General features: G+C 40.2%; 1 protein-coding gene across 18 annotated transcripts in view; it reads left to right on the forward strand.

Annotated features, from left to right (window-relative positions):
* Window positions 1-18,508, forward strand: part of KLHL32 (kelch like family member 32) — a 227,521-nt gene that overhangs the window by 193,858 nt on the left and 15,155 nt on the right. For 15 of the 18 annotated variants that reach the window (XM_044924317.2, XM_044924316.2, XM_044924309.2 and 12 more), the window contains 2 exons: window positions 11,690-11,748; window positions 16,952-17,144. In XM_044924317.2, the coding sequence (XP_044780252.1) occupies window positions 11,690-11,748; window positions 16,952-17,144 (252 nt within the window). Of the gene's footprint in view, window positions 1-11,689; window positions 11,749-13,277; window positions 13,400-13,442; window positions 14,117-16,951; window positions 17,145-18,508 lie in introns of those variants that run through there. The other 3 variants (XM_044924323.2, XM_044924324.2, XM_044924325.2) reach the window with 3 other exon arrangements.

The raw sequence follows: 18,508 nt of genomic DNA on the forward strand, positions 1-18,508 counted from the left end.
CCACCAGGACTATATCCTGTTAGATTTGTTGAAGAAACCTTAAACTTGGCTACAAGAGAGTCATTGCTATTAGGAAGAATGGATCTGTACTTAGATAACAAAACAATGATGGATTTATAAAATCAGTGTTCTTTATATTGTCTTCCAGCTTAACATTCCTTCCATTGACTCATTCAGTTTTCACATATGCCTAAGGTATTGCATTCCTAAATTTTGCATTGCATTTTCTAAATTTTAGAAAATTTAAACGTTCTCATAAACTTCTCATAATTTAATGATTATTCCTTATTTTTAATTTTGGCTATAAAACTTTTTAAAAAATGCTGGAGTTACCCTTACATAGTCTTAGAGGTATAACTATTTAACACTTTCTTGAGTGAGGCCTTAAGAAAGCAGAGACGCTTATCAGCCTAGATCTAGATCTCTCAACCAGGTTCAGTTCAGTTCAGTCACTCAGTCGTGTCTGACTCTTGCAACCCCATGAACTGCAGCACACCAGGCCTCCCTGTCCATCACCAACTCCTGGAGTCCACCCAAACCCATGTCCATCGAGTCGGTGATGCCATCCAACCATCTCATCCTCTGTCGTCCCCTTCTCCTCCTGCCCCCAATCCCTCCCAGCATCAGGGTCTTTTCCAGTGAGTCAGCTCTTCACATCAGGTGGCCAAAGTATTGAGTTTCAGCTTCAACATCAGTCCTTCCAATGAATACCCAGGACTGATATCCTTTAGGATGGACTGGTTGGATCTCCTTGCAGTCCAAAGGACTCTCAAGAGTCTTCTCCAACACCACAGTTCAAAAGCATCAATTCTTCGGCACTCAGCTTTCTTTATAGTCCAACTCTCACATCCATACATGACCACTGGAAAAACCATAGCCTTGACCAGATGGACCTTTGATGGCAAAGTAATGTCTCTGCTTTTTAATGTGCTGTCTAGGTTGGTCATAACTTTTCTTCTAGCTGACTTCTCTCTCCATGTGGGTCTGTATGTTTCCTTTTCCATTTTATTAAATGTATCCATTAATTTCAGTTCCTGCTGCTGTATCACTTTGTTTTTTCCCTACTATGAAAGGAAATAATTTGCTTTGTTCTCTTTTTGCACTAATGCATTCTGCCTGTGTTAACCATACTTAATGAAAACAATCACAGTTTTCTCAGGTTTGTTTCTCCCTACTGTGTACTTGAGATGAAAAGCTTACTTCCCTGTGTACAGTACAATACCTTTAATTGGAAAGAGGAGGAAATCACCAGTGACATTTCTGATACCTTCAGTCGTCTGCCTATTTCCTAAGGCGCAGCTTATAATAAATCAGTTGTGAATCTAACCATGGATAGGAAAGGGTTGCTAGGGGCCCTTTAAAAAAAAAATGGTATATAGTTCACCCTGACTGTCTCTGATTTAGAAGTGTTACCCTGATTTCTTTTTGGAGTAGATAAAAATATTTCGAGCTGTTCCTTATCCTTTACCAAATAATTAATTTTTTCCAGTTTAACTAATGGTGTATTGGGTCATTGGCATCCTTCTGGTATATTGTAAACTTTGCCTGAGGTGACGTGGATTTTGGGGGCTTATTTTTGTTCCATAAAACACAAAACGAATGTTTCTTTAGAGACTCAGTATTTCCAGTGTGCTCACTCTCTTTCTGTACCCTCTCCCCTTTGCTGTCCATTTTAGGGTCAGGACACCTGGAAACCCGCCACTTGTTTTTAAAATGAGACTAGCAGAGATGAATTCAGAAAACCGGGCTGTGTAGATATGCCCATTAGCATGTGATTTAAGATGTTAGAGACAGTCAGATTTTACAGGCTCCTCTAGCATCTGACATTGTGACCCAGTTCACAAACACGCACATCATTTCTACTTGAAATTCACAGTCCTGAAGAAAAGTAAGCATTAAGTATCCCGCTGTTGCACTTTTTAAAGGCATGCTCTCCATTGTAGGAGATTGATTGTGAACTACTGAGAAGATCCTTTTTCATGTGAGTGAAAGTGAATCCCGAACTCATCTTGCAAAATAACTTACTTTTCATTTTTGTCAATTGGCAGCAGGATAATGGGACACTAACCACAGAATTAGTTCCTTAAAACTACAAAGATAAGACAGTTGGTATTGCATTTCCTCAAGAGTGGCATTAGTGCTGTCTTCCTTCTCTCAGGAAATGGTCTATCCTTATTAAGTCAGTGCTGGATCATGGGTACATAAGATTAAATCAGCAAACACACTTCCTGCCCTCTAGGAGAGGACAATCAAAGAGTTTTTTTCAGCTATTTCATTCGTGAAAGAACATTTGCTAGAGCTTCTTTAACTCCCTAGAATATATGTTTATTTTCATCTTGATTAAATTTAGATGAAGTTTGCATTTGTCCCATTTAAAATAACTTTTATTTATTCAAACCCATTAAAGGGCCTTTAATTTTTCTGGTATTCATTATAATTAGAACAATATAAAATATAGTCAGCATTTTGAAAATGCCACAGCTATAGCTTTAATGTGTAAATATTATTGCATCTAAAGAAACTGTATACAAAGTACTGGGGACAAGCAGGGGGCATGACTGAGGCTGGTTGTGTGAACTGAGGTCACAGACTGAGGGCTCACGCACGTGTGAAACGTGCTCCACTCTTTGCCAGCCAGCAAACTGGGCAAGTCTCCTCATCTCCCTGAGTCTGGCTCTGGGCTAGTGCTGCAGCCACAAAGACACAAAGGCAGGTCCCATGCCGGGGCTCACGGTTCTTAAATGGATGATTATAGTGTCGTGTGATGTGTGTGATGGGAGATGTCTTCCCAAGATACAGAAGTAGCGTGAAGCAGGGAGTAATCAGTGTAGGGGAGCCAGAGAATGTGCGATGGCAAGGCCAGAGGAGGAGGTGCATCATAGAAACCGAAGCCAGAGCAGGAGGGTGGGTGAGAGGTGTCCAAGACTGTGGGGACGTCCAAGTCCAGAATATATCCTTGGCATTTTTCAGCCAGGAACTACTTGGTAGTTTTACTGGAAGCAGTTTCAGGAGAATGAGAGAAGGCAGAAGCTAGAATGCAGTGCTCAAAGGTGTGGATGGAAAGTGAAGAAGTGAAAGCTGCAAACGCAGGCCACCTTTGCACAATGCTGGGACGTCATCAAAGCTTGACTCCCTGAACTTGAGCCTTCCCCTCAGCTTGCCTGTTACCCTGCTCCTTCCTGCAGGGAGAGAGGGTACTGTGCTAGGCACACACATACTTCAGTCTGGGTGACAGCTTTTCATTATAAATTAATAGCGTTTTGGCTTTAGGAAGAATAAAGGAGGAAAGACGGAAGGAAAGACAAAGAAGTTTGGCTGAGAGAATGGAGATTAGGTAGAGGAAAAAAAAAATCTAGGTCAAAGGAGGGAACTTTTTTTGAGGAATGAGTGCATTAAGCAAATTTATAGCTAAGGGGAAGGACAGAGTGAATTTGAAGTGAAGGACTGGGGGCATCTTCTGGTTTTAAGTGCTGAGAGCAGCTCATAGGTACCAGGAGTAGGAATAAGTGTGGGGGATGCAATATTGACTGCAGACACAGGGTCCCAGACAGGACAGTGGGAGTTAGGCAGGGGCTCAGGCTTGGACAGGAGGAGAGAGCACCCCCCAGCTCCAGGGCAGGATGCAAGCTGGGTGTGGACCTAGATGAGCTCAGAGAGGAGGGGCAGGGACCTGATGAGGGTCAAGCGAGAGGCAGAGTTGTCGGTGGAGGTCGTGCCATTTCAGGATCAGGAAGAGGGCCTGAGGGCAGTGGGCTTGGGTAAAGTTTCTGAGAGAAGACAGGGGGAACTAACATGTTTATACAAATTGTGTCAGAACCCATGCTAAATTAGAAACCACAAAATTATGTTATCCCAGTATGCAAATTTCTGTTCTATTTTTTGGTGGCACTTAGCAGAGTTGATGAGGGCAAATCCTTGAATTCACTCATGATGGAAAATTTTTAGACTGGGAATGCCCCAGAGGATCTACTGGAAGAGTTCAGCATCCTGGGATCCCAGTTAGGTTGGGTCCAGGGCCTAAGGTTTGCTTGAGGGAGAAATAAGTTTGTTGTGATGTGGAATGACTGCCTAAGAGGCTCTGTTTCTTGCTCCTGAGGAGGAGTTTCGGGCTTGATAGCTTGACATTCCACTAAAAAGTTCCTGAAAGTGTTAGTCGCTCAGTAGTTGTATCTAACTCTTTGCAACCCCATGGACTGTAACCCGCCAGGCTTCTCTGTCCATGGGATTTCCCAGGCAAAAATACTGGAGTGGGTTGTCATTTCTTTCTCCAGGAGACCTTCCCGACCCAGGGATCAAACTGAATCTCCTGCATTCCTGGCGGGTTCTTTACCCTCAGTTTCTAGTAAGCTGGAATTCCACTAAGAATGAAATAATCTTTTTGTTGTTTTAGGTCTCAGCAGATAGCTGGTCCCAGCAGTTATTTTTTCTTCTGTTCCCCACTCCCCTCCAGTTATGCTCCAGCCTTTACTACTCCCCATCTGACAGAGATTAAAACAAAACCATTACAGTATTATACTGAGATGGAAGCCAAACAGAAATGAACCATTCTACAATGCTTTTGAAAGACTTAAATGGTTAAAAGAAAGCAATCAGATCACCTACACATTCTCCAAAATAATCACCAAAGCTTTCATCCTAAACTGACTTCCTTTTATTCTGAAGCAGCATTTAGTTTCCCCTCACATTGCTCCTGAAGAAATGAGGCTTAAAGAGGTTAAGTGGTTTTTTGGGATAACACAGTGATTATTTGGTGAAGAAGGAATTTGATTTCTGTGTCTCTGGTTTTTGAAAACCATACTTTCCCCCACGAAACTATACAAATCAGTTACAAAAAAGAAAGATCTCAAAAACAGATGCTTACATTGTAAAAAGAACTTCCAAATGGCACTGAGAGTTAATGATACACAGAATAGTTCATACCTGGACATTTGTGTAGGATCAATGATCATTTGATTGTCTTTAATTAACTGACTATCTTAGGGCACAGAGTTGACCCAGATAATGTCTTTCTTTTTGTGTTTCTATAGTTTAGATTCTGAAACAGAAATGATATAAAGTTAAAATGTATAAAGGAACAGTGATAATATGGACTGTTCTAAAGTATCAATATATTGGCTTAGATTAGAATGTTGTTTTCTGAAAAGATTACATATTATAATATAATAGCCTAATGGCCTTTCAAGTTGGTAGCTTAAGTAGGTAAACAAACAAACAAACAAACAGTGATTGGCTCCATTTCTTTCATGGCAAGAATAGTCTTTGTTCAGATGATCAATTTGTGTCTGTCTAGATGAATTTAGAAAAAGAAAGTAGAAAAAAGAGTGAGCTGAATTGGTCTACCTAAGAATATGAGAAATATGTCATTTTTCTTTATTCCCAAGAGGAGAGAAGAAGAGTAAAGCTATTGGGTGGGCCAAAAAATTTGTTCGATTTTAAGTGAAAATACATATTTTTCATTTTCACTAGGAACCTGATTGAAAAACCTATTCACTAACCAAACAAACTTTTTGGCCAACCCAATACATCATAGAAATAGGGAACTGGTTGAAGAGTTTGTGTAATAGCAGGAAAAAGGTAAAAGATTCAACAAGAACACAGCAAAGCCAGCACGCTAGAGATAGGCAGTAGTGACCTTTAGAGTTTAATCCTGCTAGGAACCTGTAGAATCTTTGGAGGCAGGATTCCAGCTTTCTACAGAATGAGGAATTGGAGTTAGAGTGGATTTTACTGAGATTTTAAAGGTCAGCTGACATCTGCATTGTAGTAGATGTTACCATCACTTATTATTTCACTTAGTTAAAATACCGTGGTGCATACTTTACATATTTTGGGTTACGAATTTACATCTGCACACTCTAGGTGATACATATATATATATATATAAAATTTATATTTTCAAGTGCATCAATCTTTTCGTTATAGGTTTTTATAAATGAGACTTTCTATACAGGATTTCACATGTATTAATTACCTATCCATTTGTGTGGTTTCCTCAAGTGTGACAGAAATAATATGGATTCTAGTTTTAATTTAATGCATGGATTAAGGATGCTTCTATTCAAGATGCTAATTTAGTAGAAAGATTCTTGGCTTTAATTGTTTATGTGGCAGTATTAACACTCCCAAAATATGGGCAGTATAATCTCATGTAAAAATAAGATAATAAAATGTTTATTTTTGCATTCATTATAAATATTCTCATGGTATCCCTTTTATCAAGGAATATTAATGAGTTTGGCTCTTTTAAAAAATGACTTATATGAACTTAAATAATGCCAGTTTATTCTTTTGATAATTAGACTATGAATGTGAAGTTTTTAAAAATCTTTGGCAAATTGGAGCAAGTTTACATACAGAGCAGAAGCTAAAACTGTTAAAAAGGAAAAAGTCTTTGATACCCTTATAAACCAGTCAGTAATTCTGGTTATTAGAAAAAAGAACTATAAGGAATCTATTTCAGATTACAAAATTCATTCATTAGTTCAATATTCCATACTTAGTTACTTTTTCAGTATTCCATATATACTCATTTGTACCTTTTATGAAAATGGTAAGAAAGCTTTATGAACAAATTACTACAATATCGTGGTAAGCTTCCCTTTATGGATGGCTGCTATGCCAAGTACTGTCATTCATCTGAAACCCGAGAGAGAGGTTTCAGCCTGCATTTTGCATATGAGGAACCTGGGCTTGGCTGCTAAATGGCTTACCCAAGGATAGAGTCATAAAGGCGCTGTAAGGGGGGACACATAACACAGCTTGTGCTGAAGTTCTCCCTCCCCACCCCCAGATTACTGTGAAGCTGACACTGCAGGCCTTCAAGAGAGCTGCAAAGAACTCTAGATGGTTTTCCATAATCTTGACTGGCTGATGGAATTCCAGCCTGGAGCAGCTTCCCTAAGAGCATTGTTGTTGTTGTTTAGTTGCTAAGTAGTTCCAACTCTTTGAGACCCCATGGACTGCAGCATGCCAGGCTTCCCTGTCCTTCACTATCTTCTGGAGTTTGCTCAAATTCATGTCCATTGAGCCAGTGATGCCATCCAACCATCTCATCCTTTGTCGCTCCCTTCTCTTCCTGCCCTCAATCTTTCCCAGCATCAGAGTCTTTTCCAGTGAGTCAGCTCTTTGCATCAGGTGGCCAAAGTATTGGAGCTTCAGCTTCAGCATCAGTCCTTCTAATGAATATTCAGGCTGATTTCCTTTAGGATTGACTGCTTTGATCTCCTTGCTCCCCAAGGGGCTCTTGAGAATCTTCTCCAATACCACAATTCTAAAGCATCAATTCTTTGGCGCTCAGCCTTCTTTATGGTACTCTTATAACCATATAAGACTACTGGAAAAACCATAGCTTTGACTAGATTGACCTTTGTTGGCAAAGTAATGTCTCTGCTTTTTAATATACTGTTTAGGTTTGTCATAGCTTTTCTTCCAAGGAGCAAGCATCTTTTAATTTCATGGCTGCAGTTACCATCTGCAGTGATTTTGGAGCCCAAGAAAAGAAAATGTCACTGTTTCTACTTTTCCCCCATCTATTTGCCATGAAGTGATGGGAACGGATGCCATGATCTTCTTTTTTTAAACATTGCATTTTAAGCCAACTTTTTCACTCTCCTCTTTCACCTTCATCAAAAGGCTCTTTCGTTTCTCTTCACTTTCTGCTATTAGGGTAGTATCATCTGCATATCTGAGGTTGCTGATACTTCTCGCAATCTTGATTTCAGCCAACAGCACGGACACATTCAGTTCTTTGCATCCTGCTCTGCTCCAGTAGGGGTACTGTCACTACATTAGGTACCACAGATTCCTATCAAAGACTTTAGTACTCTCTACTTATCAACGGAGATCCCTGAAAAGAAAAAAAAAAAGAGCAGAGCCAACAGACTTGACCTAACTTGACTAATATATATTGACCAACACTATTTTATAGACATTGTCAGCATTGGTGAGTTGTTGCTTTTGAGCACAACGAATTTAGGAGTAGTGAGCTCGCAGTAGTGGAGACAAAGGTTGTTTGTTTGGCAGTCACCTGTCATCTTCTCCCTGGCATGCACTCATCCATTTGTCACAACGTTTTGTGGGAAGTTGAACAGGGAAGCTTAAGAAAAATGTTTTACTCTTGTCTTGATGATAGAAAGCATTTCTCACTGCTGGTAGCATGGTGGTAACTTTTCATTCCTTCTGGCAGTTTTTAAAGACTTATTTGACTTTGAGGGAACCTGCTGTATATCTTTAAGTCACAGTTCAAAAGTATAAGACAGGGTTGTTCATTTTCAATTTTGGCTGAAAAGTCTTAACTTTGACTCTGGCACTTCAAAGTTAGGGAAAACTTGGCTTTAAAAATGGTTGCTGATACGAGATGGCATATTTAATGACAGATGTATCTATAGAAAGCTGTTAAGATGCAGATTATCCCCCCTGGGGTGGGGGAGGGAGATCAAAACTGCCAATCTATAAAATATACTCGATAGAGGAAGGCATGGAATCTATCTTTGCAAGTGCTTTGATTGCAGGGGACAGTATAGCAGCATGTGGCATCATAACCCAGAGCAGACAAATCAGCTTGATGACTTTCAAAGCCGGGAATACTGCTGCAGGCAAGGGTACTCCAGTCTAGGAGAAATTAAAACATATAGAGACTGTTATTAATTCCATATCTATTTTTGTATAGTCAAATCTGTATGCAAATCCTTAGCATCTCATTTCAGAAGATTAATCTAAAAGTGAAGAGTGTTATGTGAAGGGAATGTAATGATAAAGCTCTGAAAATGAGTAATACTGCTAGAGAAATGTGGGCTGCAAACTTGGATGCTTTTTTAAAATTTATTTTTTGTACTGAGAAGAAATGCTTTTTATTTATATGCTCATTTGTAAGTTGTTTCAAAGGGGGAAAGCAATAGAACCAATTCTTAAGGTTTTTCCCTTGCCATCCTGACTTGGCAGAAGTTACAGCACTCAGCTTTTTAGGCACCTCCTGCGGTTTAACATTCTAGAAGTAATCAACCAAATAACTAACTAGGACTTTTATTCTTACCACCAACTAGTAACCCAATATCTCATTTCTAAACATTGTCATAAGAGTGAAAATTTGTATGTAAGGGTAAGGAATCTAATTACTGGGTGCAGATTAAGGGGGAAAAATTGTATTATAAATGCATCTGAGGAAGACAGTAAATAGTAATTCTGAAAAGCAGGAACATAAGTGGTGTGCCCTGGTTGGGAGAGAGGGTGCAGTAGCTGCATTCTAATCCATTGGTTGTACATTTAATCTATAATGGGCAGAGTCTCACTATGTATTGTAGTGTAAATATCTTCAAATGGTGTCATAAACAGATAGTTTACTGCAGTAGATATTAATTCTGTCTCATATTTCTAAAACAAGTAGAGAGACTGTCAGAGTTTTGAAATAATGTGGGGGGAGTTCACCTTCTGTTCCCTCTCATTTGGAGAAATGATTATAGGCAAGCTGGACATTAATCTGGAGGTTATGGGCCAGATCAAAAGCACTTGGCAATCATTTTAACCCTGAAGACTTGTGAGGTCTCAATAGATTTGATTACTTTTCTGTAGTTATGCTGAGATAGAATTATTGGACATTCACGTTTTAATCAGATAAAGGAAGGTTGAGGGGGAAGCAAACATCCCTCTGTATTTGACATACATTTTGACTCTACATAGGTATTTCAGCCTCAGCTTTCTTAAGTGTATTATCTTTTTCTTTGATTTCATCTTTAAAAGTGAGACATTCAATGAGAAATCCAGAGAAGACTATTTGAGGGCAGGAAGCTCATTTCTCTCTGTTCTTTGTGGATTTCTTCTGCAGACAAACCACTTTTCATGATCTTGAAAGTGGTTGCAAGCTTCAGAGAGAACTTATAAAAAAAGCCTTCCAGTTAATAGTAGCGATGGTCAGTTACATGAAAGATATACTCTCCTTACAGGGATTGAGACAGTAATGGTTGGCCTGGACTGGTTTCCTCTCCTTTATATATCCATTAGTATTGATTGATTATTCCACTTTCGTTAAGCTGATGCACTAATTCTCTAGTGTTTGGTTGATTTGACTTCTGGCCATGGAGTTGATAGTTGTGACCTATCCAAAATATTTGCACTACCAAAGCAAAAATTTTACTGGACAAAGTTAAACAGACAAGGAAGACTTGATTCAAGACTATTGCACTAGGGGAGAGAGATTAGAATGCAGTCTGAAGTCAACTCCTCTGAAAAACAATAGGGTTTTTAAGCATTGGGGTGAACTAGAAGAAATATACCGAAGTACTTTTGGAGGAAGGTTGATCCGTGTGACGTGTGGAGCACATTCAGTTACCCTGACTCTGTAAATGTTTTTCTCTGTGGCTTGGTCATTTGTGTTTCCTGATTTGCATCCATCAGAATTAGGCTCCTAGCCTCCATAGAAACTGAGAGATGGGAACATTATTTTCCTTGATGATAACATCTCAATGGGATGGCTCCCAGGTCTTCAAGGAAGATGCTCCTGGGTTGTAAAACTTGCAGGAAGCTTCATAAATGATTTATGTCATTCCTCTTACTTCATCTCATCAAGTGGGTTATATCATCCCCACCATCATCATCAGAAGTACAGTACAGTAAGGTATTTTGAGAAAGAGTCCACATTTACATAACTTTTATTAGAGTATATAATTGTTCAAATTCATTATTAGTTATTGTTGTTAATCTCTTACTGTGCCTAATTTGTAAATTAAACTTTATCATAGGTATATGTGTATAGGAAAAACAAAGTATATACAGCATTTGGTACCATCTTACACTTGCAGGCATCCACTGCAGGTCTTGGAATGTATCCCTCAGAGATAAGGGGGGGATTATTATTGAGTCAAATTCATATTAAGTTTAATGTAAAGGATTTCTTTTTCTGCTTAATGTGACTACTGGAAAAATTAAAACTGCATATGTGGCTCTTGCTTGTGGTGCTTATTCTGTTGGACAGCACTGGCTCTCGATCTCTTTTGATGAATAATATGTTTTTTAGATACAGTTCTTCCCAGGAGACATCAGGATATCACTGTGTCAGGACTTCCCTGGCAGTCCAATGGTTAAGACTCTGCCTTCCAGTGCAGGGGGTATGGGTTTGATCCCTGGTTGGGGAGCTAAGACCCTGCATGCCTCTGGGCCAGAAAGCCAAAAAGTGTAAAACAGAAGCAATATTGTAACAGATTCAATAAAGACTTTAAAAATGATCCACATCAAAAAGTCTTTAAAAAAAAAAAAGATATTACTGTTCATTGTGTTAGCACACCTAAGACTATAGCCATAAAATGACCAAGTTAGCCAAGGACAGGAATTTTCCATATAACTATGTCCCTGGCATAAATATTGTAGAGATTTGTGTTAAGTGTGCTCCACTTGCTCCCACTCCCTCACCATATTTTGCGCCTCATTCTGGCCATGCAGAGCCGCTTGCCAGAATTGGGGGCCTCGTGGTAATCTCAGCATACTTGTTGCTTGCTCTAAACTGGATTGCTTCTGAAATGTTTCTTGAAAATGAAACTGCTTCAACAGTAAGCTTCTTAACTATGTCATGGGTTCACCATGAGGGTGTACAAACAGATCCTCAGCAGTAGCTAATTTTCCTTTAATTGTATCTCATTCTTATGTTGGACTATCCCATTTCTTATTCATGAAAGCACTAACATGTGCTAATCCATTACAGGTGGAGTAACTAACACGGCACAATATCAGAACAGACTAATGGTATATGAACCTAACCAGGTAAGACTCATCTAAGAAAAGCTCATTACCTTAATTAAAATGAATTTTTAAGATTCCTCCAGTAATTAGGAGTTGGAATGCCAAGTCTATACACACACATGCATCTTAAACTTACATAGAGAAAAGGAAGCATCTGGATAGACTGCTTTTAGGTTGCTTTTTTTTTCCCCTTACAAAACATGAAATTTCAGCTCTTTTTGTTTTATGCTCTACTCAATGCTTAACTCTTTCAGAGTTTTGCATAATGTAGGAAAAAGGGAAAATATGTTGATGAGTTCAGTTCAGTTCAGTCGCTCAGTCATGTCCGACTCTTTGCGACCCCATGAATCGCAGCACGCCAGGCCTCCCTGTCCATCATCAACTCCCGGAGTTCACTCAGACTCACGTCCATCAAGTCAGTGATACCATCCAGCCATCTCATCCTCTGGCGTCCCCTTCTCCTCCTGCTCCCAATCCCTCCCAGCATCAGAGTCTTTTCCAATGAGTCAACCCTTTGCATGAGGTGGCCAAAGTACTGGAGTTTCAGCTTTAGCATCATTCCTTCCAAAGAAATCCCAGGGCTGATCTCCTTCAGATGTTGATGAATTAAGTGCCCTTCTTTCCGTTTACCTCAAGTGGCTGTTCGTCTTTGAGATACCCTAAGAAAGGATTGCATTGTCCTGTTGCTGCAGCCTTTGAGAAGGCTTGCCAATCTAGGAGGGAAGCATGCTTATGGTTTTGTTATTCCCAAGTAAATAATAACTTTTATTTAACCCCATGTAGCCAGCATATCTCAGGTTCTATAGTGAAGAGTAAGTCTGAAGGAGAAGTATCTGAAGGGGTGGAGTATGTTTTTCATCTAAGAACTGACCTGGACTGGGCACATTGGGATGGTGCCTGTCCCTTCTGCCCACTTCTCATGCACATTTCATGACTTTTCTTTCCCCACAAAAGAAGAACTATTTTTATTTTCTTTTCCTTCTATCAAAGTATCTGTTAACTGTGGCACATGTTTGCTGAACTTTGCCATTTCTGTGATTTTGGTAATGTAAGTATTTTTCCTGGTTATGACAATATTCCAAAATGATTTGGAGGTCAAATCTTCATCAGCTGAAGATAATGGAACATGGAACTGGGTCGGGATTAGCCATTAAATATATGTTCAGAGTGCCCTCAGTCTATTTTGTATCTTTTAATTTTTACAATTCCTTGATTCCGAGTGTAACAAAAGTATTTCTGTCTTTGCAAGTGTGTTTCCTGATGTCATTATAAGCTGTCGATTTTGGATACCATGTGTTCCTGGGCTGGGTGTCTCAAGAGGGATCATTAATTACAGTTGCTTGAGTTTGGTGCACACGTGGTTAAAGAGGAAGAAGGTGTTAACATTTCTCAAATGAGTTCTGTTTCATGTTTGTACACAACATGCTCTTTTTAAAAATTCTGCTGGCATATTGTTTACGGTGGGTACTGGCAAACATCACATCTGCTTGCATCTTGCTCAGAATCTCAATAACTCTATCATTCAGCCCTGGTGCTTATTTCTCTTCTAGGCCTTTGTGGAGAGTCAGTAATGCCTGCCATCTGCCACAGAGCACATCGCTACCTGCCAACAGGCAGGCCGGGGTGACCTCTGCTTCCTCAGCACTGATTAGTATTCACACGCTAGCTTATTAGGAATGACCCCACCAGGCCTCTCTGTTTCTTTGCCTTTGCAGCGGTTGGCGGCTCACCTGGCAGGCACGGCAGTGAAGGAAGCTAAAGATATAATCAGGGGATGCAGGCAGGCTTTGCAAACCAGATGGCATCCATAGTCCTGTGGCAGGGGACTGGACTGCTAGTGCGGCACTGAGTCCTCATACTGTGATGCGATGCCTCATAGAAAGCACCTACAGAAAGCACCGTCCGTGTCTTGAGTTAAATCCACTCATGTGTAATGTATTAAAGGCATTTCTTAGAATATCTAAAAGAAAGGTTTAACTTATTAAAGAGACAGTTAATTGGAAGGAGATTCTTATTATGACATGTTTAAAACTGGGGGACCAGATGAATGCAAGCCTTCAACAACTGGACAAACCACTTTCTTTTTTCTTGTGAGTGTATCGTTAAAAGAGAAATTAGAAATGAGCCAGTCAGTATGCCATTAGTGAATGGACCGATATTTATACAAAACTTTTTTTTTTTCATTTCTGCCTTTACACCTCTGTGAACTGGTGAAATTGTATGTATTCAAAGCATCATGATTTTTCTGGTCGAAACCCAAATTTTTCTTGGCAGAAAGAAATTATCTGTGTTCTTCTTGTATGTTTAGTGTTTATATAAAAATAAAATGGTTAGGCTTATTTACCTGTCCATTACTTGAGATTTAAATTAAAGTCATATTTGATTGTCACCTATTTTTATATTTTAAATTACCTTATTTGAGAGGAGTTGAGAATACCTTTCTTAATCCTGAGAGTGATATAGAACCAAACATTAGAGGTTTCACCATTTCCTAAAGTTATCACAGAAAATTTGGTCTTCTGTAACAGAAGACCAAATAACAATATGCCTGGAAATAACTCTTCCCAATTTGGTGAAGATGTGAGTGTAAATATATTAAAGGCTGTGAGGGATTTGTTGCTGAATCAAAACTTTGCTCTTCCATTGACCTCAGGAGGTTCATCCTGGAAAGAACAGCAAAGCTGCCCTCACATTAGCTTACGTAGGGTCCCCTGTGAGCCAGTGATTTCATCACAGTAAGTTTCCTAGTTCAGTTCAGTCACTCAGTCATGTCCGACTTTTTGGGACCCCATGGACTACAGCATGCTAGGCCTCCCTGTCCATCACCAACTCCTGGGGTTTACTCAAACATATGTCCATTGAGTCAGTGATGCCATCCAACCATCTCATCCTCTGTCATCCCCTTCTCCTTCTGTCTTCAGTCTTTCCCAGCATCAGGGTCTTTTCAAAAGAGTCAGTCCTTCGCATCAGGTGGCCAAAGTATTAGCGTTTCAGCTTCAACATCAGTCCTTCCATTGAGTATTCAGAACTGATTTCCTTTAGAATGGACAGTTGGATATCCTTGCAGTCCAGGGGACTCCCAAGAGTCTTCTCCAACACCACAGTTCAAAAGCATCAATTCTTTGGCGCTCAGCTTTCTTTATAGTCCAACTCTCACATCCATACATGACTACTGGAAAAACCATAGCCTTGACTAGATGGACCTTTGTTGGCAAAGTGATGTCTCTGTTTTTTAATATGCTGTCTAGGTTGATCATAACTTTTCTTCCAAGGAGCAAGCATCTTTTATATTCATGGCTTCAGTCACCATCTGCAGTGATTTTGGAGCCTCCCAAAATAAACTCTGTCACCGTTTCTACTGTTTCCCCATCTATTTGCCATGAAGTGATGGGACCAGATGCCATGATCTTCATTTTCTGAATGTTAAGCCAACTTTTTCACTCTCTTCTTTCACTTTTATCAAGAGGCTCTTTAGTTCTTCTTCCCTTTCTGCCATAAGGGTGGTGTCATCTGCGTATCTGAGGTTATTGATATTTCCCCCAGAAATCTTGATTCCAGCTTGTGCTTCATCCAGCCCAGTGTTTCTCATGATGCACTACTCTGCATTTAAGTTAAATAAGCAAGGTGACAACATACAGCCTTGACGTACCCTTTTCCTATTTGGAACCAGTTTATTGTTCTACGGAGAAGGCAGTGGCACCCCACTCCAGTACTCTTGCCTGGAAAATCCCATGGACGGAGGAGCCTGGTAGGCTGTAGTCCATGGGGTCGCCAAGAGTCGGACATGACTGAGCGACTTCACTTTAACTTTTCACTTTCATGCATTGGAGAAGGAAATGGCAACCCACTCCAGTGTTCTTGCCTGGAGAATCCCAGGGACGGGGGAGCCTGGTGGGCTTCCATCTATGGGGTCGCACAGAATCGGACACGACTGAAGCGACTTAGCTGCAGCAGTAGCAGTTGTTGTTCTATGTCCAGTTCTAACTGTTGCTTCCTGACCTGCATACAGATTTCTCAAGAGGCAGGGTCAGGTGGTCTGGTATTCCCATCTCTTTAAGAATTTTCCACAGTTGGTGGTGATCCACACAGTCAAAGGCTTTGGTGTAATGAACAAAGCAGAAATAGATGTTTTTCTGAAACTCTCTTGCTTTTTCGATAACCCAACGGATGTTGGCAATTTGATCTCTGGTTACTCTGCCTTTTCTAAACCCAGATTGAACATCTGGAAGTTCATGGTTCATGTACTGTTGAAGCCTGGCTTGGGGAATTTTGAGCATTACTTTACTAGCATGTGAGATGAGTGCAACTGTGCGGTAGTTTGAACGTTCTTTGGCATTGCCTTTCTTTGGGATTGAATTAAAACTGATCTTTTCCAGTCCTATGGCCACTGCTGAGTTTTCCAAATTTGCTGGCATATTGAGTGCAGCACTTTAACAGCATCATCTTTTCAGATTTGAAATAGCTCAACTGGAATTCCATCCCCCACCACTAGCTTTGCTCGTAGTGATGCTTCCTAAAGCCCACTTGACTTCACATTCCAGTGCTGACTGTGGCTCAGATCATGAACTCTGTATTGCCAAATTCAGACTTAAATCGAAGAAAGTAGGGAAAACCACTAGACCATTCAGGTATGACCTAAATCAAGTTTCCTAAAGTGCACATTATCAGATGTGTGTGCCAGGCACTGTTCTAAATGCTTTAGGTGCATTCGCTCATTTAATCTTCACAACAGGCTTGTCAGTTGGGTACTGTTATCTCAGTTTTACAGAGGAGGAAACAGGCACAGACAGGTTAAGTAAATTGCCAAGCTCACACACAAATTATAAACTCGGTATCCTGGGTCCAGAGCCTGTTTTGTTATCATTACAGCACTGTACACAAACACCTATGCATGTGCACTCCTGAGTCACTTGTAGGAGAAAGTTCTCTCAACTGGGCCGTAACTATCATGAGAACTTCTAAATTCTCATATGCTCCTCTTACAAATGCAAAATGCCCTATAAAGTGCAACCCAAACAGGAGGAAATGCCTTATGTAAGTTGCAAAACAGAGTTAGAACATGTGGGATCTTCTGCACTTGTTCTCAGGTAAGACACCCATTCCTTTCAAATTAAGTAAACAATATTTAAATAGAATGTGGTCCACCAACAACTATGAATGAGGCCCTGCTGTTTTCTGCTGTGGACATCTCCAGTTAACAGTTCACCTGCATTTTTCTTTTCAGAATAAGTGGATAAGCCGTAGCCCTATGCTGCAGAGGCGGGTCTACCATTCCATGGCTGCTGTTCAAAGGAAGCTTTATGTTCTTGGAGGCAATGACCTGGATTACAATAATGACCGGATCCTCGTGCGGCATATAGATTCCTACAACATAGACACTGACCAGTGGACGCGCTGCAATTTTAACCTGTTGACTGGCAAGTACCTTTGATTAAGTAAATCAGGAGCAGGAAGAGATTCAGGAAGTTGACAAACTTGTTTTCATAGACATCTTGAGGGCAGCTCTAAATATTAAATGCATGGTAGTAGAACAGTTTGGTTTTATTACAAAAGGTGAACATCGTTTATCTCTGACTCAGTCCATTGGCTGAGCATCCAGTTTCTCAGGGCCTGTGCTTACCTTTGTGTGTGTTCTCACATTGTCGAGAGAGGCTTGCCAAGTCCATTATTGTCAATCAGTATTCATGTAGGAACACTGATATAAGTAGGGGGGATCAGGTGCTGAAAGAGTTAATGACTCTATAGGAGCAATTAATTTTTCTCTTACTTTTAGTCTTATTTCTTATTAGTTCAGGAGAATGGTCTTCACTGTTTATCACTGTCAGATATTGGTTTTTGCCTGTATTTTCCTAAAGAGAAAACGCTGGAGATGTTCTGTGCGTAGGGGTTTAGCAGCACTTCTGACCACACAGACCTATCCAGCCATCACCACGAGCAGCACTAGGTAGGGACCATCCTCATCCCAAAGCGAATGAAAAGAAAGCAGCAAACAGCTTACCCCTAACGTTTCTTTAGGAAGTAGAAAACTTTCTCCCTTCTTGGCTTGCATTATTAAGATCCCTTCCCTTCCCATTATTAAAATCACAGACTCAAAAGGGTGGGCAGGACTATGGCCTGAAGGCATTTTAATATGCTGAGTAGGCACTCAGTCACTCACAGCCACTGCCAAGGAGACCACACTGGGGGCATAACCAGTGTGAGGGGTTTAGATGCTTTATACTGCGCTCCTGTTTTTCTGAAAAATGATCTGAGGCCCCCCTACAAGCACTTAACTCTAAGTTCCTGTAGTGGTACCTTTGCCCCTTGGTCCCTCGATCTATGATTCTGTCTGTTATAGGATCCAGCTTATTTATTACCTGAGTCAATTCTGTGTCAGCCCATCAATAAGAAGAGACTGTCTCACTCTCTGATGGCCTCCAGGGAAGAATATGTGGTAGTGAGTTATTCTTTTTTTTTTTAATGGAGGAGGAACCTTTCATCATTTTGGCGTGTCTATATCTAGGGACTACCCAGGCTGGTCCCACCTCAGGAACTTTAATATAGTCTTAAAACTGTTGTGTATGTAAAGAAAAAGGAAGGTAGTAACTATCAGTCTTTTTCTGTCATTTGTCTTCATTTGGGGCACGCTAGGGGCATGGCTCGGTTTTATTCGCTTCTTGGGGTTGCAGCTGTTAGAGATGTAAGCACTTGCCTTAAAAGTATTTGTATTCAGTAGAACAAGAGGTGTTTTGCACTCCTAAAATATACTTTATTTCCATTAGTATTAATTAATGGCCTACAA

This window comes from Bubalus bubalis, chromosome 10 (genome assembly GCF_019923935.1).
Source record: "Bubalus bubalis isolate 160015118507 breed Murrah chromosome 10, NDDB_SH_1, whole genome shotgun sequence".
Classification (NCBI taxonomy): Eukaryota; Metazoa; Chordata; class Mammalia; order Artiodactyla; family Bovidae; genus Bubalus; species Bubalus bubalis.